Raw genomic sequence first — 22,545 nt, 5'->3', positions numbered from 1 at the left:
AAAACAATTATCCAGTTTGATCAAACGCTCATGGGCATATAAGCGTTTTCGAAATTCACCCGTCAACGCCTTCATTTCTGATTGATGTTTTGACTGGGCCGAGGCCTTTTGTCCATATAGGTGTCACGGATAAAAGCGTTGTCAAATCGTGAGTATCTGTGGCGTCTTTAAGTTCATTACTTATATAATCAACAAAGGTAGGTATAAAGAATATGATAATCAGTACCAACGTGCTTTGTTCTTAGCAAGTGGATAACAAGATAAATTAATACCGCTACATTTTGAATGATTTCCAAGCTCATATTTTTATAAAATTCCTCAACGGACGACAGTTGTTCAAGACACTCAGACTCGTTTATTCTTCACATAAGTAAAAAATATACAGTGACAGGATGTTCGTCCTCTTAAAACACGAAACAACCATTCTAGTGTGTTAATAGGTAATGAAACTTTCGGGTGACTAACAAATTGAACATTGGAACCTACTTTTCAACTCATATTTCTACCTTAAGGGTCACGGTTTATACAGTCATTTTGATGAATACAGAGTATGCATAGTTCCATTGGACTTCACCTAGTTTTAAACCTCCCAGATGCTTTTCACTAAAGTGCTCTAATCTGTGTTAACGTATTTTTCGCCTTTATTTTTAAATAAACCAGGATATTCCAGACAAACCAAAAACGGGAAATAAAGGGGTAAATGCTTTGGTGGCGAAAGGGGAAAACGCGCCAGAATGTCGCCTTTTTCGCCTGTCCGGGGAAAATAATGCGGATTTTCCCCTTTTTCGCCGTTTTGTCGACAAATTACCGACTTATCGCCTAAATATCCGCCATATTGTCGCATTTTCGCCTAAATAACCGCAGAATTTTCGAATTTTCACCTAAATAACCGCCGAATTGTCGCATTTCCACCTTCATAACCGCTGAATTTTCGCATTTTCACCTAAATATCCGCCGAATTGCCTACTTTTCGCCTAAATACACACATAACCCCCTATTTTCCATCCGTTGACAGAACTCCAAAGGTCTCCTATGTTCGCCTTTATTTCCAACAACAGACCAAAATATTTCTGCAATGCAGTGGAAAAGCGGTACATTTTCGAAAAATTTTATTTAAAAGGAAAAGCGTATTATTGTACAACACTAGAGCCGAAGCTTAAGCATCGATTGTTTTGCATATCCAATGCAATTGCTAATTCATTTTTATTTGAAATTATCTGCAAAAGAAGGAACAGGTGATGTTTTATTTATAAGGAATGTGCATTTAACCAAAAGTTAACTGACACTCAAACACACATTCTCAACACTTCAACAGTTTCCCATGTAAGTAAAAGAGCAAGCTGTTTGAAAAAATAACGTTTATTGAAATCTAGGTAAAACATCAAAACAATTGCACGGACTATTCCCTTAGGCCACGTTCGTTCGGCTATTGAGAATTGAGGTAGTCGTCCTGTGAATTCTGATTTTAAAAAAAAAGTCACAACCATATCTCAATGACATGCTTTGGCACAGCCAAATACTTGAAGCTGAACTTACGGTTACGTTCGTTAGTATTGTTGACTGTAACTATAGAGCCGTAGGGAGGTTATCACTTTAAATTAGTACATACCTGGTCTTGTTTTCTTCTATTACGCTTTATCATCATGTCTCGGATATCGTGAAAGTAACCTTGTGTCGCGATGTCATAGAGCTTACCAAGGTCTTTTTCGTTGACAGAGGATGACAGAAAGCGATGAGTTAAGGCACCTGAAGTTTAAGTAATAGATATAGGTTACTTCGTATGCAGCCGTAAAACGTGCATTTCTGTAGTGCTCGTTTTGAAGAGGTGCCAAGTAACGTGAATTCACTGGCAACCTCCGGTGTCAACAGATGCGACAGAACAAAACGCATCGACGTTTTTGGATCGTCACTTGATAACCTAGTGACCATTGCCATCTGCAATAGTAACAAATTATTAAATTCATGTTAATGACTTACAAATCTGTCCCTGGTTTCTTTCTGCGACAAACCAGTATCCAGCATCTGTAGTTCCTCTTCAGATGACAAAGGGAACTGCTGACTCAACAGTCCGCAATCAAATTGATGCGGTCTTTCGCGCTCATTAGACTTTGAAAGCAATTGCTTTACATTAATACTCAAATCCGAAATGGCTGTTGACATATTCTGCAACGTTTGATTGAAGTCATTCATGGTTGACGAAATGTTTTGCACCATTGCATGCAACCTATCTAACCTGAAAAAGTCCACTTGATGATGCAGGTGACTTACTGGTCTGCTGAAGCACCATGGACACGCTTTGATGCCGATGTAGACGGGAATGTCTCTAATTGCGTCGAACTAATTTTTGAACATGTAAGTAGTCATGAAACTTACTTAGCAATAGGCGAAACTAATTTGTCAAACAACCTGAATTTGGGGTATTGAACATGACTATTGCCAGCCTGCATTTCAGCAACAACCATGTCTACTGAATTGTAAAGATATTCTTGTTTACGCTTCATGGCAGCTCTAGGAAATGTTAGTAAGATTATTGTACATACCTCTTGTGCTTCTCAGTGTTATGTGGCAGAGTGTTTTCATCCGTTGAAGTGTTTTCCCGGTGAGATTGCAGTATTTGTATGGGAAGTAACAGATCATTAGCAGACTGCAGAGAATCTATAGTGAATTATACTTTCTGTGTATGTAACTTACCTAATTCGTGAATAACTTTACATTTCATAAGTGACCAATTTTCATTCGGTTGGTCGCACTTCTGAAGGTGTATATCGACCAGCTCGTTCGGAAAAGCGCAAAGTTCCTTGCCTACTATCCACTCCTTGAATGCTATCATCAGTTGTTTTTTGCTGAGGACGTCAACAATGACGTACTTCTTGTTAGCGGGCTGAAAATAACATAAGACCTAATTAAATTATTTGTCGTCATTTATTAAACACTAGTGAAACAAAATGCATTTACAGCCAAGTATGCAGCAATGGGATTAGAACTAGATAATTCCTACAATTTATGGCCATACATTTACAATCTATGTCCTTAACCGAGATCCATGTGTGTTCATGGCTAACTACGGAGCACCTAAAGATTCCAATATCAGTAGATGGGAAAGGATCTTCAAAGTAATTGCGTGGGTCAGTGAAAGTCCTAAATTTTAGTAGTCCATCCTCCTTTATATCAGTGACTAAACCTGGCAGTGGGGTTTACTACCATCTAGGATTGAAAACCAATCTGCTAAGATACGTTGAGCTTTGGTTGTGTACATTTGATTCTGACTCTTTAAATTTATATGTCAATATAGATGGACTTTCTATGTCTAGAAGCTCCAATCAACAGTTATGGCCTATACTAGGACGGATCATTGCCCCTAGGTTTAGTGACGTGTTCATGATAGGGATCTACGGAGGGAATAGTAAACCGGCAGAATTCAACGAATTTTCTGCGGACACAATTTCTGAAATAAAAGAAATGACTGACGTTGGTCTTTTTAGTGTCAAGTTTAATAAATGCATAGCTATTCGGTTGGCGGCTGTTATATGTGACGCATCTGCTCGTTCCTCTGTTAGGTACACGGCGAATCATGACGGTAAGGCAGGTTGCGATAGGTGTACTGTTCTTGGGAGACGACTGGAGGGTAAGACGACCTTTCCAAATGGGGTATATACTGTAAGAACAGACGACACCTTCCGTCGTCAGACTCAATCTATTCACCATCAAGGACATTCTATAATGGAAACGCTTTCTATTAATATGATTATAACTTTTCCTCTAGATCCTATGCACATGGTGTACCTTGGTGTTACCAAGAAACTAGCTAATTTATGGATAGATTTAGCACGCCGAAGACTGCGGAACTTTAACTCATGTGCAATTCGGGACATAAATAATTTAATATCTGGTTGTGTGGCAAGTACTCCTTCTGACTTTCCCCGTAAATGCCGTACACTAGACTTTGTATCGGCATGGAAAGCTTCTGAATGTAGGTTGTTGCTTCTGTATTTAGGCCCGGTGATTCTTGAAAAAACATTGCCACAACCTTTTTATCTTAATTTCCGGCGTTTAGCGTTATCCATGTATCTGCTTGCACATCCAAAATTACATAAAAGTGTTGTAGAAACCGCCAAAATAGATTTACTAAACTTCCTGAATGAATACGAATGGTGTTATGGGTGTGAAAACTTAGTTTACAATGTGCATTCGTTACAGCACCACCATGACGACGTTCGTGCACATGGACCTTTAGACAGTTTTTCAGCCTTTCCATTCGAGTCTTATATGAGACAAGTTAAGGATTCCGTGCGTAGTGGGTTTGCAGTAGCTAAGCAAGCAGCACAGCGTTATGCTGAGAGAATGTCCTTAAGCGATAGGCTTCAAATTAGTGGTTTAACAAATACTACCCCAATAGGCGCTAATGATGTCTGCACTAAACAAGTAATTATGTTTAACAACAGTGAAATAACTTCATGTCAGCCTGATAATGTAGTAGTAGTAAACCCCACTGCCAGGTTTAGTCACTGATATAAAGGAGGATGGACTACTAAAATTTAGGACTTTCACTGACCCACGCAATTACTTTGAAGATCCTTTCCCATCTACTGATATTGGAATCTTTAGGTGCTCCGTAGTTAGCCATGAACACACATGGATCTCGGTTAAGGACATAGATTGTAAATGTATGGCCATAAATTGTAGGAATTATCTAGTTCTAATCCCATTGCTGCATACTTGGCTGTAAATGCATTTTGTTTCACTAGTGTTTAATAAATGACGACAAATAATTTAATTAGGTCTTATGTTATTTTCAGCCCGCTAACAAGAAGTACGTCATTGTTGACGTCCTCAGCAAAAAACAACTGATGATAGCATTCAAGGAGTGGATAGTAGGCAAGGAACTTTGCGCTTTTCCGAACGAGCTGGTCGATATACACCTTCAGAAGTGCGACCAACCGAATGAAAATTGGTCACTTATGAAATGTAAAGTTATTCACGAATTAGGTAAGTTACATACACAGAAAGTATAATTCACTATAGATTCTCTGCAGTCTGCTAATGATCTGTTACTTCCCATACAAATACTGCAATCTCACCGGGAAAACACTTCAACGGATGAAAACACTCTGCCACATAACACTGAGAAGCACAAGAGGTATGTACAATAATCTTACTAACATTTCCTAGAGCTGCCATGAAGCGTAAACAAGAATATCTTTACAATTCAGTAGACATGGTTGTTGCTGAAATGCAGGCTGGCAATAGTCATGTTCAATACTCCAAATTCAGGTTGTTTGACAAATTAGTTTCGCCTATTGCTAAGTAAGTTTCATGACTACTTACATGTTCAAAAATTAGTTCGACGCAATTAGAGACATTCCCGTCTACATCGGCATCAAAGCGTGTCCATGGTGCTTCAGCAGACCAGTAAGTCACCTGCATCATCAAGTGGACTTTTTCAGGTTAGATAGGTTGCATGCAATGGTGCAAAACATTTCGTCAACCATGAATGACTTCAATCAAACGTTGCAGAATATGTCAACAGCCATTTCGGATTTGAGTATTAATGTAAAGCAATTGCTTTCAAAGTCTAATGAGCGCGAAAGACCGCATCAATTTGATTGCGGACTGTTGAGTCAGCAGTTCCCTTTGTCATCTGAAGAGGAACTACAGATGCTGGATACTGGTTTGTCGCAGAAAGAAACCAGGGACAGATTTGTAAGTCATTAACATGAATTTAATAATTTGTTACTATTGCAGATGGCAATGGTCACTAGGTTATCAAGTGACGATCCAAAAACGTCGATGCGTTTTGTTCTGTCGCATCTGTTGACACCGGAGGTTGCCAGTGAATTCACGTTACTTGGCACCTCTTCAAAACGAGCACTACAGAAATGCACGTTTTACGGCTGCATACGAAGTAACCTATATCTATTACTTAAACTTCAGGTGCCTTAACTCATCGCTTTCTGTCATCCTCTGTCAACGAAAAAGACCTTGGTAAGCTCTATGACATCGCGACACAAGGTTACTTTCACGATATCCGAGACATGATGATAAAGCGTAATAGAAGAAAACAAGACCAGGTATGTACTAATTTAAAGTGATAACCTCCCTACGGCTCTATAGTTACAGTCAACAATACTAACGAACGTAACCGTAAGTTCAGCTTCAAGTATTTGGCTGTGCCAAAGCATGTCATTGAGATATGGTTGTGACTTTTTTTTAAAAATCAGAATTCACAGGACGACTACCTCAATTCTCAATAGCCGAACGAACGTGGCCTAAGGGAATAGTCCGTGCAATTGTTTTGATGTTTTACCTAGATTTCAATAAACGTTATTTTTTCAAACAGCTTACTCTTTTACTTACATGGGAAACTGTTGAAGTGTTGAGAATGTGTGTTTGAGTGTCAGTTAACTTTTGGTTAAATGCACATTCCTTATAAATAAAACATCACCTGTTCCTTCTTTTGCAGATAATTTCAAATAAAAATGAATTAGCAATTGCATTGGATATGCAAAACAATCGATGCTTAAGCTTCGGCTCTAGTGTTGTACAATAATACGCTTTTCCTTTTAAATAAAATTTTTCGAAAATGTACCGCTTTTCCACTGCATTGCAGAAATATTTTGGTCTGTTGTTGGAAATAAAGGCGAACATAGGAGACCTTTGGAGTTCTGTCAACGGATGGAAAATAGGGGGTTATGTGTGTATTTAGGCGAAAAGTAGGCAATTCGGCGGATATTTAGGTGAAAATGCAACAATTCGGCGGATATTTAGGCGGAAATGCAACAATTCGGCGGATATTTAGGCGGAAATGCAACAATTCGGCGGTTATTTAGGTGAAAATTCGAAAGTTCTGCGGTTATTTGGGCGAAAATGCAACAATTCGGCGGATATTTAGGCGATAAGTCGGTAATTTGTCGACAAAACGGCGAAAAAGGGGAAAATCCGCATTATTTCCCCCGGACAGGCGAAAAAGGCGACATTCTGGCGCGTTTTCCCCTTTCGCCACCAAAGCGTTTACCCGTTTATTTCCCCTTTTTGGTTTGTCTGGATAGTCATCGCTAATTTTAATCCTTATAAGGATTAAAATGAGTCTTTGCTGGGTACATTAATAATAACTACTATACTACCCTATGAATGTAAGTACAACAATGCCTCGACTAGGTCGATTCGTGCTTTATAATACGAGTGAAATATCCCATTAATTTGTTTTAAATGTGTTTACAATAGATTTATCACATCTTTTGAAGTCAGCGACATCATTTAAGTATAGTGGCTCAAGGATCTAATACATACTGTTGTATGAAATCAACCTTTTTTTATTATGAGCGGATATCACTTGAATTATGTGGATACTTTTACTGTATCACTTCTAGTGGGCAATTTTTTAATGCATTACTACTAGTAAATCGTCATTATATTGCGTTTTGTTTTCAGCATTCTATCTCCAGCCACTTTTTATGATCTCCCTGATGAATTAATCCTTCGAGTTTTTACTTATTTACCACAAATTGACCTGATAAAATGTATTTCAAGGTAAGTTTTACATTCCAACGTATTTTCAGAGTTAACAAAAAGTTACACGTATTATCTCGAAGTTCATACTTGTGGAAACACTTAGACTTCCGCAATTATGAGGTAGAACCGAAAGATTTGCGTCATTTTTCAAAACAGAAACTGGTTGGACGACAAACTTGTAGCGTTAAAATTGAGTGTAGGTATCTTTTTGTCATGACTGAATTGCCCCAAAGTTAATCCGAGATCCAAAAACATTGAAGCAGGATTGGCACCAGTGTTTAAAATTTGTGGTGTTTTGACTCATGTATTGATTCGGGGTGGAAGTATTCATAACTTTCAAAATTTTATCAGATTATTTTCTGATTATCTTGAAAAACTTGAATTAATTGAGACTGTTGCTAAAAACAGGTGAGTTGATTTGTTTAGTATTTTTATCATGAGTAATGTAATCTTCAAATTATTGGTTACACAAAGTGTTCTTGGATTTCTGTAGATTTTTATTTATTTGACTAACATTCAGCTATCAAGAAGAATATATGTCTAGTTTGTAACACATGCTCGTACAGAAATGGTAATAATAAAAGATATTGACAAATTGTCACTGTTCTAATGACACTATCTGTTAAATAAATTAAGTGAAGGGCTTGACGAAATTAAACGCCTACAGACTCAATTGTAAGTGAAGTGCCATAATAACTCCCCCATGCAAACAAAGATGCAATAGTGTCTGTGTTCACAAGAAAATGTTAAATCAGACATTATAACTATGATACAGAGAATATCAAAGTATACAAATTAACATGTGAGTCCCGTGGATCCCGTTACCCAGTTGTTCTGGTATGTATACCCATCGTTGACGTTGCTTCGGAAGCGCTATTTTTGAACCACTTCTTTAGGCTTTGCGCATGTATGGTTATATCAGTCAGGAAACTTACTTAAAGTGGAAAAATCCTCCGGGTAGAAATAGAATAGTTCCATAAACCAATTCCGCTGGACAACATCCGATATCTCATTTAATTTTTGCTCTTAAGCCCAAGATGACTAGAGGAAGCTTACTGGTCCGGTTATTGTTGTCAATCGCAGCCGTAAGAGAGGCTCTTAGCTAAATGTGTAGCCGTTCTATCATACCATTACCTATCGGATGGTAGAATGCCGTGCGGACATGTTTAATTTCAAGAAGTTCTGTGAGCTGCTGGGGAAGGCGATATTCCAATAATATTTGCTGACACTCCGTTGAGAAGTCCAACTCTCAATTAGCGTTCAGGCTACCGTCTTGGGTGATGTGTCCTTTATCAACACCGCTACAGGTCATCGTGTGAACCTATCGATGCGGGAAAAAGTATGGTTAGAACCATTTGTAACCAGCATTGGTCCCACAATGTTGATGTGTATGTGTTTGAATCTAGAAAGAACCTACTGCGAAACTAGTATGATGATGAATTCTGACTTTTCGATATTTCACGCATGCTTGTATCCAATTACTAACATCCCGGTTCGTGCTTGACTATGCAAAACGCTAGCTGATCAGCTTGATCTTTGCTTTTATGTAGAACAACTCAAAAAGACTAAACTGAGTTGTCTGAACAAAATTTAAAATAAACCATATGTGTCATGGCCATTCAGCAGTAAAATCCTTGTAAGTGAAGTACCCACACCATCGAATCAGTCCGATAGTTACCGATCTGTTATAATTAGCATTTTAAACTGATCTCCATCTATACTCACCTTATTTTTTGCCGTGTAATTAAGTATGTAAAACTAAATCTAGGATATTACCCCAGAGACACCAAATTTATATCTGAAAACAAACCTGGGTGCTACTTTTATAGTGAATAATTTCGGAGTTGTTCTGTTTTTAGGTTAGTTGATCCTGAATCTCTGCCCAGTGTTCCAAGATTTTCGTTAAAGTATCTCAAGTTATCTGATAGTAGCTGGCTATATGACGTACACTTATCGGCACTGATTGGTTTAAATGCTTCAAAAACTCTGAAATATCTAAATGTATCGAAGTGTTATCGTTTATTTCTTGGTCCTCCAGCATCCTGTCCACTGAACATGCGTTTTGAAAAGATGTCAGCCTTTCTTAAGCAGACTTGTCCGCACCTCGAGGAGTTGGACTTATCTTCAGTTTTTATGTCACATAACATCCAAGTGCCTGTAACAACAGCATTGTTAAGTATGATACCTGATACTCTTCCTTACCTTCATACTTTGAATCTGTCAGAAAATCCAATGATTACTTCGTCTCTTTTAAATCAGTTATACGAAAGTCGAAATCTAAGCTCAGCACTTCAAAGCTTCATTACCTCGTTTTTTAATAAAATTCATAAATATAAAGTTTTTTTGTATATATATGACTGGCCACATAAATTAACTATGAGTTTATTTTCTGCATGTGCTCTTACTGTACCTGATGGCAGTACAGTATATTTGTATGTTAATGATGCTCCTAAATGTATAGAAGAAAATTCGAAATGTAAACTTATATCTTCAGTAACAAATGACCTTTGTTTTGGCTAAACGATCTTTGTATATATTCTGTTTATATGATTTATATAGATATATATGGTCGATATTTGTGCGGTTTCACTATCTAACTATTCTTTATTTGCTCTGCACAAGTGAACTCATTTAACAGTAGATGGTGACACAAAGTTATAACTCTATAAATAACCTTGCATGTAACGACGATGCCGTTCAATTCCACAATATTTAGTACTGTAGTGAACGAGAACACCAGTGGGTACAACCGAGTGTATTCGAACACGAAATTACAGTCTCGTAGTGAAATCTGACATAACACTTACCTCATCTAAATTTCCAAGGGTTGAACTTTTACCAGGAGATTCACTTGTTGACTTAGAATATGCCGATGACATAGTTTTATTTGGTGAAGAAGCTGACAAAATGCAGAGTCTTCTGACCACCGCAAGCAACAATGCAAACATGTTCGGGATGCGATCCTCCCCCTCGAAATGCATAATGTTGCTTCAGGATTCAGTTGCATCGACACCTGAAGGAGTGAAGTAGTTGAGCGTGTCGACCACCCTACTTATCTTGAAAGTCTCATCAGCCCTTGTGGTCTGGTGTGTGACGAAATCTCAGCACGGACACAGAAGGCTCGACTAGCTTTTGCCAACTCGCGTCATTCATAGCGTATGTGAGATATCTCTCTACCAACAAAAGAACGGGTTTACTGCGCAGTAGTTTGTTCAGTCTCACTTTATGGCTGTGAAACATGACCGCTAAGAGTAGAGGATATTCGTAGGTTACTAGTATTTGACCATAGGTGTCTTCGAAACATTGCCCGTATATCCTGGGACCACCAAGTAAGTAATGCAGTTGTTAGGAAACGGGCACTAGGTAAGGATGGCAAATCCATTGATGAAGTAGTGAAACTTCATCAGTTGAGATGCCTGGGACATGTGTTACGTATGCCCAACCAACGACTGCCCCGACGTGCGATGTTTTCTGGTGTAGAAGTAGGTTGGAAGAAAGCTAAGAGCGACCAGACCAAAACATGGCACTAATCCATGAAGTCACTGACAAGTGGACTGAGCCATGTTGGTAGGTGTAGACTACCTGGTTGGGATCCGCGAGATGATAACAACCGATGGTTAGAGACGTTGAATGACATGGTTCGAAATCGTTTGTAATGGCGCAAGTGCATCCACTCTTTGTGTTCTCCCAAATTCTAATCTGAATTCTTCATGTCCCTTTTTTATAAATTTATTTCACTGGATTATACTACTTGAATAACATCTTCAAACCCTAATGTTTCTGATTACTGCTTATACTTTTACTACCTCTATCACTACGGGATTTGAATCGACAATTGTATCTCTGTGCTAATATGGTGTGGCAACTCGAACTGATGTACGTACGTACGAAGTTCTACGTCGTTGACTAACTGACTGAGTAATCGGAAATGGGTCAATGATTAGAAAAGCATAGACACTAATAACATTCTTAATAAGAGGTGTTCAGATAATTGGACCGTGAAACGTATATCTGAGAAAAAAATCTTTGTGTTCATAAGAAACTTGTCACACCCTCATATCTCCCTTGGCCTTAATAAATGAGTTTATTTATTATTATTTTCCATACTTTCCGCTTATTTTTCTTCACACCCTGTATATTAGAGTAAAGCCTGATGAGAATCTAATCGAAAACAATATTGTTTGCTTATATATGTTGTTCTAAATTACAATGGTGATTGTTCATTTTGTAGTATGAAATTAATAGACAGTAGTCTACCCACTTTACACTTCAGGAAGATACAGAAAGTTTGTAGCTAAGGTGAAGAATTTCAGTAGTACCGTATTCAGTTAGGCACCTCGGTACTTGTTTTTATTTTCATTCTGAGTAACAACACGCGCACACTTCTATGCACAGTCCCGTTTCATAGATTTTTAATCTGCTAACTAACCTTGGTTACGTCATAGTAGGATATGTGGGTAGACAGCTTTTTAGGACCCTTCAAAATATCTTCCAGTTAAGATTATTAATTGGTTATCTCGAAAGCCTATGTTTTTAACGTTTAAGATAAGATATTTCAGACATTCTTGCCCCTAGTTTATATAAAACTTCGGCTTTTTGTCACTTTAGCTGAACGGTTACCAAACCTTCATGTTCAAACGTCTCCTTCACTATCGTCGAAATATTCTCAACAAAAAGCTTGAGTTATTTATTCACGTTGTTAAGGAATGGAACAATATATCAATATTTCATTACACAAGTTATATCCTACACTGGTTAATTAGGTAAGAAGTTCAAACAATTCAAACCAAACATACTTTGTATCTGCACAGTGCATCTACAACACTACTTATGGCTGTCAGTATTAGCCTTAAAATCCTCGTAAACACAGATGTTACCTTTAAAACACCAAAAAGGTGTATCTCATGAAAAGGTACATACTCTACATCTGGTAAACTTGCACCAGACTAACTCGATGACCAGCCGTCTGAATGTCAGTAATATAATATAGATAGGTTTTAAATCCTACTCAGAAGACAGCTACAATGTTCACTTCTGTATATTAAATTGCCATTTTTAAATAAGTATAATCACCATTTTGTTCATTACCATATATTTAGTACAGTATGAAATTCTCAGCATAAATTTCAATAAATTTCTCCTATTCTTCATATATACCACAAAAGTACACTTACATAAAATGGATTTGTTAAATTGAATGAAATTTTTGAAAAGAGTAAGTTGTTTAATAGTACCTCAGAAATCAACGTAATTAATTGGAGTGATCTCGGATTCCGCACTGGTTTAAAAATATCTGCTTAAGTCGTCTGGTAATTAGTGGGTTATTAGAATAACGTGATTAAACTTACTTTTTATTGAGATGAAACAAACTAGTATTGTACACTCTATTCATATGACAGCTGAATACAACACTAAGTTTAAACAGTGGAACTCTTTAGTGTTGCTCGAAAGTCGACAGAACATGTCTTCAGTCATGACCACTGTGTCGTAGATTCATCTTTTCAGCAAAAACAATGTAATTAGTAAGTTCGCTAGAGGCGTAACTGAAATTTTTTTGTACTTTAAGGGTTAATGAATCCTTAGTATTTCTTATCACATAATTGTAAACCCAAACCTACACATTCAGTGTACATATCACCTTTCACTTATTTTTGTATGGTGTATAATTTTTTGTCGTGCATCTGTCCTCACTTAATTTTTGCGGTTTTCTGTTTTATGTAAATATTCATGAACATATGTTTTTTCCAACTAGTACTTTTTATTTAATTTACGGTTGAATCCAGGTTATGATCACATGCTTGTCTCATTGGTTTTACTATATCTCCGCTCACATATTAGTGTGAAACTGTGTTATAAGTAGGTTTGTTTATTCATAATCATTTATTCGGATTTGGGAATTCATAAACTGGTAGGTTTGCTAAGAAGAATAGTATGTGTTCGATAAAGAAGTATGTACTTTCAGTGAAGAAATTTTCATCCTGGCTAGTTCTATCTGATATACATTCGTTGAGAAATCAGTTACTCTCACGTCATATAGAAAGTATACATTTTTTAAAATTTTCTCTACAATGGTATCAACTTTCACGTTGTTTGAATTGAAATTACTTATAAGTGGTCAATCAACTAATCGTATGCGGTCGAATTAATAATAGTTAAGAAATAAAAATATTACGACTAGACAACATTGGAACACATGGTTACGTGTGTAATATATATATAGTTTAATCAGCTTAGTGTTGATTAAAAATATAAAATCACTATTGTGATTCAGTAGAAGTAACCATAATCAACAAAGAGGTCCTGATAAAGAGGGATAAAACATGTTTAGATTTTTCAGAAAAAATGAAATCCTAAGAAACGTTGCGTTCAAAGATGGTGTATTTTGTCAATGAGGACAATGATAGTACAAAATAAAGCCCAAATTAAAGCTATTATTATCCAGAAAAAGTTCTGAAATGGTGATGCATGCATAGAAATAGACAATAAATGATGGTTGGAACATTTTCCTATAATTGAAACAGAATGTGGTGTTGTTATGTCATTTGTTGAACCATACATGATATTCTCATTCTCCGTATTATTATTGCTGGAATTTGGTTGTATCATTTGTTCACCAACAGTTGCCGATGTCGTATCATCACTTTGCTGTAGATCTGTTGTTGTTTCAAGATAAGATTCTTTCAGAGGAACACAGTGTGTAAAGTATCGACGTGCTTTAAATACTAACAGCGCTGGTATTATATACTGTATACCTGAACCAAAAATTGCCCCGGTAAAACCAGTTAAATATCCAACATTATTAGTTATTAATGCAATCCCTAATGGTGGCAGTAGTACGACAAATGGTAATGTGTACTTCAAAATGTTTTGAGCTCTATCACTTCCGAATGCAGAGAAGAAGTTACATAAAGAAAAAATGTTCCCAAGTAAACTAGTTCCAACTATTGGAAAAGATGAAGTCAACGCAAACACAGGAAATAAACATAAAAAATAACCTATTATCAAAGCTAATGTATAAGGAATTTGTGATATGTCGATAAATTCATTGTTCGGTAGAAAATTCAATGTGTAAATATCTTCAATATGATTAAATGCGATTATAGCTGTAGTAGATAATAAGAGGTTAAACGATAGAACTGTAATGAAGACAGGTATAAATATTCTACATAGTATTTTACTCTTATCTCTAACAGGAGTTACAATACCAGGTATAGAATGATGACACATAAATACGTACACACAAACTCCGAATAAACTTGGTATATTTTGAGGTTGAAAGGCTGGCGGTTTTGGAACTGGTTCAGATTTTATAAGTAATGAATAGATTGAAGGATTCCAATACATACTAACATTATGGTGAAACGTTGCAACTGTAAAGTTTTTGTGCAGAATAATAGCTCTTTCAATTGAAAAACTCAACATCAAAATAAAACCAATCCATCGTAGACAAACGGTCAGTAGTTGAAGCCATCGAGAACGGATTACATTGAAGAACAAGAATGGGCAAACACATGCACCAAAACAAACCTATGAGAAAAATAAGTACGACAAATTGGGGACAGTTGCCCTAACATTATGTAAACATGCTATTATATTTATCGTAGGATAACGTAACTTATCCAATAATTGTTTGGCTTGAAACTAGGATATATTCGGAACACTGTTTAACATGAATACACCGTAATTCAGGAAACATTTGATGATTTATATGGTTGTGAAACAGCAATTTAAAGCGCAAGAGCCGTGCGAATTACAAGCATTTGACCATCCATATAATCGTAACAATGTCCTTACGCGTGAGGTAATTTGGGTTGGTGTGTAAACTCTTCGGCGGAGAAATCAGATCTATAAATGCAGTTGTAAAGATGTGCCGACTAAGATGGCTAGGAGACTCATAACAAGCGATTAACTGACAGATAATTCCCATTTAAAAATAAAAAAATAAAGTTCAGAGAAGGGATCTTTTTTCAACGAATTTATTATCAAAGCTGTACAATCGTATATACATATAGAGATTTTTTTGGTAAAGTACTAGTTCCATGAGGAAATGTGAACACAAATAACCAAGATGACGTAATAGAAAGATTGTAATACTAGATTGCGTAATATGAATAATAACAATAGACTTAGTAAGTTAGTAACAAATTATAACGTGAATGTAGTAAGATAACTAAAATGTTTTTGTTACAATAATTAAAGGTCACAGAGGTGTAAATAAATAAATAAAGTGATATGATGGGTACTTATGAATAAAATAATGAGAATATGAGACATAAGTAAAGGGAAAATGCAATAATAACAATAATTAAGGCCAAGGTAACGATAACGTGCTTCTGTTGTGCGCATAGTTCTGGCTTGAGCTCATGGATGATAAGACCTTCGGCTATTTCTAGGAGTTGGATACGAAGAAATCTAGGTAGATTTGAGAGAATCGTATATACAACCTTAAAATCAAATTGTGGATCCGTAAAATGATTACAGTCGATTAAGTGTTCATGTGTAGACCATATTGCCATCAGTCATCGTTGTCGCTCATTTTTGAATTGGGTGACGAGAAAACCAAAAGTAGGTTTCAGGAACAACTGAGGTCACACTTAGGTAGTTCTGAAAATGAGCCTCACCCATATGTTGCTTGGGATGATATACAAATAGCTGTGGAAACGGTGGTGACATTTGTTAGTGATTTAGACCAAAGGATTACAATACACCGATGAATTTCTCCTAAGTTTATTGCACTGATGGGTTCTCGTAAACTTCCCATCAGGCTCTGAACGCGATGAAGAGCGAAAACAAATCCGATCTAGAGTAAGCAGAAGTTTAAGGAATGACTGTGAGCAGTGGTGGGCAACGAAAGCAAAACAGATGGAGAAGGCGGCGGCTGTAGGTAACACAAGACAGCTCTTCAGACTAACGAAAGAAACTGGAATTAATAAGTCAATTGTAAGTAAGACTATCTCGGAAAAAGACGACACTTATCTGCTCCCAGTTCAGACGTTTAGAACGATGGGCGGAACATTTTAGAGAACGGTTCAGCTGGGCTCTAGCTACTCTACAACTACCCTCCATCCCCAGACAGCCTGAATGGAACATTGAAGTAGGTCCCTCAACTCTAGCTCAAGTTCAAAAGGCTATATTTATAAAATGATTACAGTCGATTAGGTGTTCATGTATAGAACTCCTAACTGTTTTCCTCTCGCCCTTGTAGAACCAAACTGGGAAATGTTCATGTATGTGACTTGAAAGCGATCGCTGGCTACGGCTAATGTACCTTGCTCCACAAGAGCAGATGGACTAGTAGATGCACAATGAAGTGACCAGAGAAGGAAGCTTATCCTTTATGGATATAGGAAATAAGTTCCTGCTACTGAAAGTTATTCGCAGTTTTGCCGCATTGAATGTTCTTTTAATCACTGTCGTTAAACGATTTTTGATTACATCAGAAGTTCGGTCACCTTTCCAAACTCGTATAGAGGTTTTTCTTTAGAACGGAACAACCAGAATTCTTTTTATATTCTTATCTACGAATCGGTCTGGACAGCCATTTTCCGTTAGAGTTTTCCTGGAAAAATCGAGTTCCTCGTCAATGCATTTCGTATTACATATCCAATGTATTCGATGACATAAAGAGTGAATGAGATTTCTCTTTCTGCTCGAAGGAACCCAGCCATAGAAGTTGGTCAACTGGCTATTCCTACTTTTGGTTTTCTCGTCACCCAATTCAAAAATGAGCGACAACGATGACTGATGGCAATATGGTCTACACATGAACACCTAATCGACTGTAATCATTTTACGGATCCACAATTTGATTTTAAGGTTGTATATACGATTCTCTCAAATCTACCTAGATTTCTTCGTATCCAACTCCTAGAAATAGCCGAAGGTCTTATCATCCATGAGCTCAAGCCAGAACTATGCGCACAACAGAAGCACGTTATCGTTACCTTGGCCTTAATTATTGTTATTATTGCATTTTCCCTTTACTTATGTCTCATATTCTCATTATTTTATTCATAAGTACCCATCATATCACTTTATTTATTTATTTACACCTCTGTGACCTTTAATTATTGTAACAAAAACATTTTAGTTATCTTACTACATTCACGTTATAATTTGTTACTAACTTACTAAGTCTATTGTTATTATTCATATTACGCAATCTAGTATTACAATCTTTCTATTACGTCATCTTGGTTATTTGTGTTCACATTTCCTCATGGAACTAGTACTTTACCAAAAAAATCTCTATATGTATATACGATTGTACAGCTTTGATAATAAATTCGTTGAAAAAATATCCCTTCTCTGAACTTCGTGTTATTAATTAGTTCAATATGTTAAACGTTCAGCTCAACATTCGACCACCCTGTTAAACAGACTAACGGTGATCAATCTATAACTATAAATTCATTGACCGTTGCTTTGAGTGGTGTAACACAAGATTTAAAATTTATTAATAAACATTTTTGAGTGCTAGAAATCAGTAACCACAAATCACAAACAACATACATCAAATGACGCAACTGATTTCACTGTATCTTCTTTTGACTAGTTAATTATTTTCCTTTCCCCACCTATTTCTTGAGTAGCAACTCAATAAAAGTCATGCATTTCGGTAATCAGCCTGCTGAGAAACATTTTTTAGCACAGATTAAGGAATGTAGAAGGTATAACGATTAAATTGCAAATGTCAGCAACCGAGCGAACATAGGTTCATCCAGAGGAAAACGGAAATAAAACAGATTAAGACTGAGTAAAAATAGGAATTTAACAGGAGACATGATAGTTCATTAATCTGGTACACATTTATTCGCCAACGCTCTTTCAATGAAAACAAGAGTATTTACGCTACGACCCGGTTAAATGAAGTAAAAAACAGATTGAAAGAATTGTTGCTCTTTACTAGGCTTTTCACGAACATTTTACTATAAAAGCGAGAAAAGGAGCCATTTAAACCGTTAAACAACCAATTACCATATAATGTTCATACAAGGAAGATACGTTTCAGTATTTGTACTAACCTTATTTGCTTTTAAGATACTAATTATATGCCAAATACTAGAAGTAAACAAGTTAACGGAAATAGATACAAAAATAACTTTCTGGCCGAATATATGGGTGAGAAAACGAGATTGAATAATAACTATTTGTTAAATAAATTTACTACTGAAAAAGGAGCTAGACAACAGATACCCATTATTATGTTTTAAACTTACCATCCCTCCTCAATATTTTAGTTAACGATGTAAACGGATTCACAGATGAATTTCGTAACTTAGAAACGTATCCTTTTTCTGTAATACTATGTAAATGTTGTGAGTAGTTATCTACTTAAAAAGATAGTTTTACTCTTTTACCAAATCCATTTGCTGCACGAAAAATAGAATTTCTATAATTACCCTGTTTTTCCTTAAGGTTGAGAACTCCCAGGAATAACTGAGTAACATAAAATGCGCAAACTATTTACAATAATCATGGTTTCAAATTGAACCTTTTCATTCATTACCCTTTTTTGATCATAACCTTTGATTCCTTATGAAGATTGCTTCACAAACTGACTATACAGCTAATTTGAAACTGCTATGCATTTATTGTGCATAGACTTAAAGATAGTTCGTTTCAAAAAGTCAAGAAATTTAATGAAACATTTTTCCAAGTAGTTTTCTGAAAACTTCAGTCAAGTTTCATCAAGTGATTATGACAGACTGGAGAACGATGGTGATCTTTCTTAAGGCCGCAAGTGAGCCCTTTCGATAAGTCCCAAACCAACACAAAACAGTTGACCAATGGTCTTTGGTTTTTAATAATTCTGTCGTTTGATTTTAGGTGACGAAAAATATTTTCAAAGGAATTCCTGTCCGGTGTATTGTTCAAATTAAGCTACAAAAATTTCTCTACATAATTCATGCTCTACTACATAGATAATTAAAGTAAAATAATTTAGTAAACTTGGCTACAGAGACGCTAATTCAGTTGGTGTCACCATCTTGAAACATCGACTTCGGTGGCTTTAACATGCCCTGCGAATGTCATCTCAAAGGATTCCACAACGCGCATGATTTACCGAAGCTGGGACTGGTTGGATAAAGTGGAGTCGTGGTATGAAAGAAAGCTGTACAGGACTGACTTCTATTGGTCCTTCATGACTCTCTGGTTAGGGTCCCAGAGATGGTACAACACAATGGCTAGAGACCTTATCAGACATGATTTAGAATATAAATCAGTGGCGGTCCTGTTGTAACTTTCTTTTACTTTATTCAGAAAAGTGAACGTAACTTCTTTATCTGAAAGAATTCTTTCTGTTAATATTTTTGCCAACTTAATTGTTTTTTTCATTATTACCATCTCACTCTCATACACTAATCTCTGTTCGATTTTTTTTATCATACGCACTTTACACTATCCATCTTTTCACAACTTCATTGTTATTGTGTGGCGCATACGTATCTGGTGCCCCCTTGTACCAATGTTTATGTTAAAATAAATAAAAGTAGGACTTTACAAAATAATAATTTAGGCCAAAGAATAATTATTTTTCTAACACCACCTTCGTATAATACACTTGTTTGATTGACAAATTCACTATAAAACCCTATGCAACTATGACGTAAAATGAGTAATGACGAAGAAAGTTAAGAGCATATGCTAGTAAATTGATATTTTTCAATAAGACATTGTAAACGATGTGATCGGGATTGTATTAATTATAATATGAACTGACATATCGTATACAACCGATAACAATGAGTATTATATGACAAATATTACCGACCAAAATAATAACTTACAACTAATATCCTATACACGTCTAAGCGAGTGAGAGATGACGATTCCCAACAAAGATTTGAATCCGACAAAGAATCCCGTGAGTTATTAAAAGAACTAAAATATGTTAAAAAATTATTAGTCTCTTTCAAGGCAAAGAACAAACACTTTTTTATCACAAATAAATCAATTTATTGTTGCCATATACACATTCATCTATTTAGTATTTTCGAGCACACTCCGAAGTATTATTTTTCATACGAATGCCAGAGTTGAAATTTTTTATACCAATCAATAAACAATTTAGCTGTTGACGATAGATAAATCCTGTAATTCTTAACCATTGAAAAGGTTAGGAATATTTGATAACACCATCTTTCGGGTAAAGGGTGTTGATAAAGAATGTGTATACAACGTTAATAGTGTGAGTCAGCCCATGATGTTGTCAACCTAAAATGAATAGGGTAGTGAGAATGCTAGACAATTTGATATAATCATGCTTTTGTGAAGGTCAGTTGCTAAAGTAACAGAAAGCTGAAAGGTAATGCTACCAAGAAACAGGTTAGTTGAAAGCTTATGTAAAGTTAATCTTAATGTAGGTTCACAAGCCGCAGGGGCACTCGTCAAGGATAATAATTGCTTTACAAAGAAAATAAAACTAAGGAAATGTTCAAGTAACTCAGAATAAACAATTTATTCGAAAACGCAAACTCTTATAAACTAGTTTCAGACAAAATTTGGCCAAGTGAAAAATACAAGAATAGATAGCTAACTCAAAAATGATAAGAAAAAGATGCGGCAAATTTGAATGACTGTAAGGTGAATATTATAAAATTCTGACTAACCAGATAACATTGCGTAACGACTTTGGAACTGCTGAAGAGTAAATGGTCAGGTCACCATATAAATACGCACAAATGTTGATGTACATCAAAACGTTCCCCACTTTTCCAAAATAAAAGAGCGACATTTGACCCTGAAAAGAAGTATTACAAGAAGAGAAAACCCTAACAAGCTCGTATTTCTCCGTAATTTCGAAGTCACTTGGGACAATTCTAGTTGTACCTTTGGAAAAGAACATATAAAAGAGCTGATGACGTACCACCAGACATTCTACCAACTAGACTTTTATTATCTTCATGCTCTTCACCCTCCTAAAGTAAAGTAAGCTTTTAAACGCGATAAAAACTTGCGAACACGTAGATATTTAGATTTGAGTAATGCATTGGTTATAGATAACGCTTCAATGACAAATGTGAAAGTTAAAAAGCTGAGAGAATAGAAAGTATGCAACTTACCTCAAAAAGCACAGAATAACTACAACACATACAGAGATCAACCATCCTGCTTCCTGAAACGCGGCTGGAAGTGTCAAAACGCCAGTGCCCACAATTATGTTAAAAAGAAAGATAAATCCAGTCTACAAATAATTTCACTCGACTGAAAGCTAACCAAAGAAGAGTATCCACTTCCTACCGAGATCGGTACATTGGACATCATTAGGTGGAACTCGATCAGATGCCTTGATTTGCGTTAGAGTGTATAACTAGGTGGGTACAGACTCTTCGCCTAATGAGCGCCCGTCTAATTGCGGTTATCAAACTCAAAGTGCAGATGCAGACAATCTATTATTCAGTAGTTTGCAAATCACAAGCTGCTTCTATCTAATTGTTACGAGATACGACCTTGAACGTTCGAAAATTTGCGTCGTCGAGTTCTGGCTAATATAAAATATCTTCATGGTAAAACAATAACCTTTGAGATTATATTGATATATTACAAAAATAGGGATATGCACGTGAACGACAATTTCAAAAGGCGTTTTTAGGTCATTTTAAGTTTTTGATTCCAAACAAGGATAGTTTAAAACAGTGAAGACTTTAATAAACTAAACTTCAGTTCGTAATTTCGGTCGTCTACTTAGCGACCAATCAGAATGAAGCTAGAGTTATTACTTTTCCCATCTTTGTAAGCAATGGCGGCCGGCCTACCTTGTTCTGTGTTTTTTCTCTGGTTTTGGTGTTTATGCAAAATGAAATCATTTCGAGAGCTGAAATTCCGCAAATCATGAGATACTCTAAATTTTATTTCAGGTTACAACTATGAAAGCTAAAGGGCGATATTACCATAAAGACGTCTGTGATCAATCTTCACCTAACTTGCGGTTTGTGAGGATGACAAACATATGAATAAATTTCTATCGTCTCAATTCTTACTTCTTGTTTTCTTCTGTTATTCACTTGTTTCAAAGCATTTGAGTAGTTTCTT

The 22,545-nt window shown here is 36.1% G+C and overlaps 3 protein-coding genes across 4 annotated transcripts; 2 read left to right on the top strand and 1 right to left on the bottom strand.

Moving 5' to 3' along the window:
* The first annotated feature begins 495 nt into the window (after positions 1-495).
* On the top strand, positions 496-10,084 carry MS3_00006599 (uncharacterized protein). Its single transcript, XM_051214761.1, has 3 exons — positions 496-548; positions 7,429-7,917; positions 9,369-10,084. The coding sequence occupies exon 3, from the start codon at positions 9,565-9,567 to the stop codon at positions 10,027-10,029; it is 465 nt and encodes a 154-aa protein (XP_051067948.1). The 5' UTR covers positions 496-548; positions 7,429-7,917; positions 9,369-9,564; the 3' UTR covers positions 10,030-10,084.
* On the top strand, positions 4,796-6,551 carry MS3_00006600 (uncharacterized protein). The gene is made up of 6 exons (XM_051214762.1): positions 4,796-5,137; positions 5,170-5,304; positions 5,341-5,409; positions 5,445-5,700; positions 5,743-6,068; positions 6,112-6,551. Exons 2-5 carry the CDS (start codon positions 5,177-5,179, stop codon positions 5,938-5,940), a joined length of 651 nt encoding a protein of 216 aa, XP_051067949.1. The 5' UTR covers positions 4,796-5,137; positions 5,170-5,176; the 3' UTR covers positions 5,941-6,068; positions 6,112-6,551.
* A 3,381-nt stretch (positions 10,085-13,465) lies between the features above and the next one.
* On the bottom strand, positions 13,466-21,992 carry MS3_00006598 (uncharacterized protein). 2 transcript variants are annotated; one of them, XM_051214759.1, is made up of 8 exons: positions 21,730-21,992; positions 21,576-21,697; positions 21,475-21,547; positions 21,380-21,431; positions 21,290-21,342; positions 21,123-21,253; positions 20,301-20,727; positions 13,466-15,036 (listed from the first exon to the last, which is right to left on the bottom strand). In XM_051214759.1, the coding sequence occupies exon 8, from the start codon at positions 14,929-14,931 to the stop codon at positions 13,876-13,878; it is 1,056 nt and encodes a 351-aa protein (XP_051067946.1). In that variant the 5' UTR covers positions 14,932-15,036; positions 20,301-20,727; positions 21,123-21,253; positions 21,290-21,342; positions 21,380-21,431; positions 21,475-21,547; positions 21,576-21,697; positions 21,730-21,992; the 3' UTR covers positions 13,466-13,875. The 2 variants fall into 2 exon arrangements, with proteins under 2 accessions (XP_051067946.1, XP_051067947.1); XM_051214760.1 differs by having other exon boundaries at positions 20,301-20,394.
* Positions 21,993-22,545: the final 553 nt, after the last annotated feature.

Source organism: Schistosoma haematobium, chromosome 2, assembly GCF_000699445.3.
Source record: "Schistosoma haematobium chromosome 2, whole genome shotgun sequence".
Taxonomy (NCBI): Eukaryota; Metazoa; Platyhelminthes; class Trematoda; order Strigeidida; family Schistosomatidae; genus Schistosoma; species Schistosoma haematobium.
Note: the sequence above shows the minus strand (reverse complement) of the source record. Positions and strands in the feature narration are given on the sequence as shown.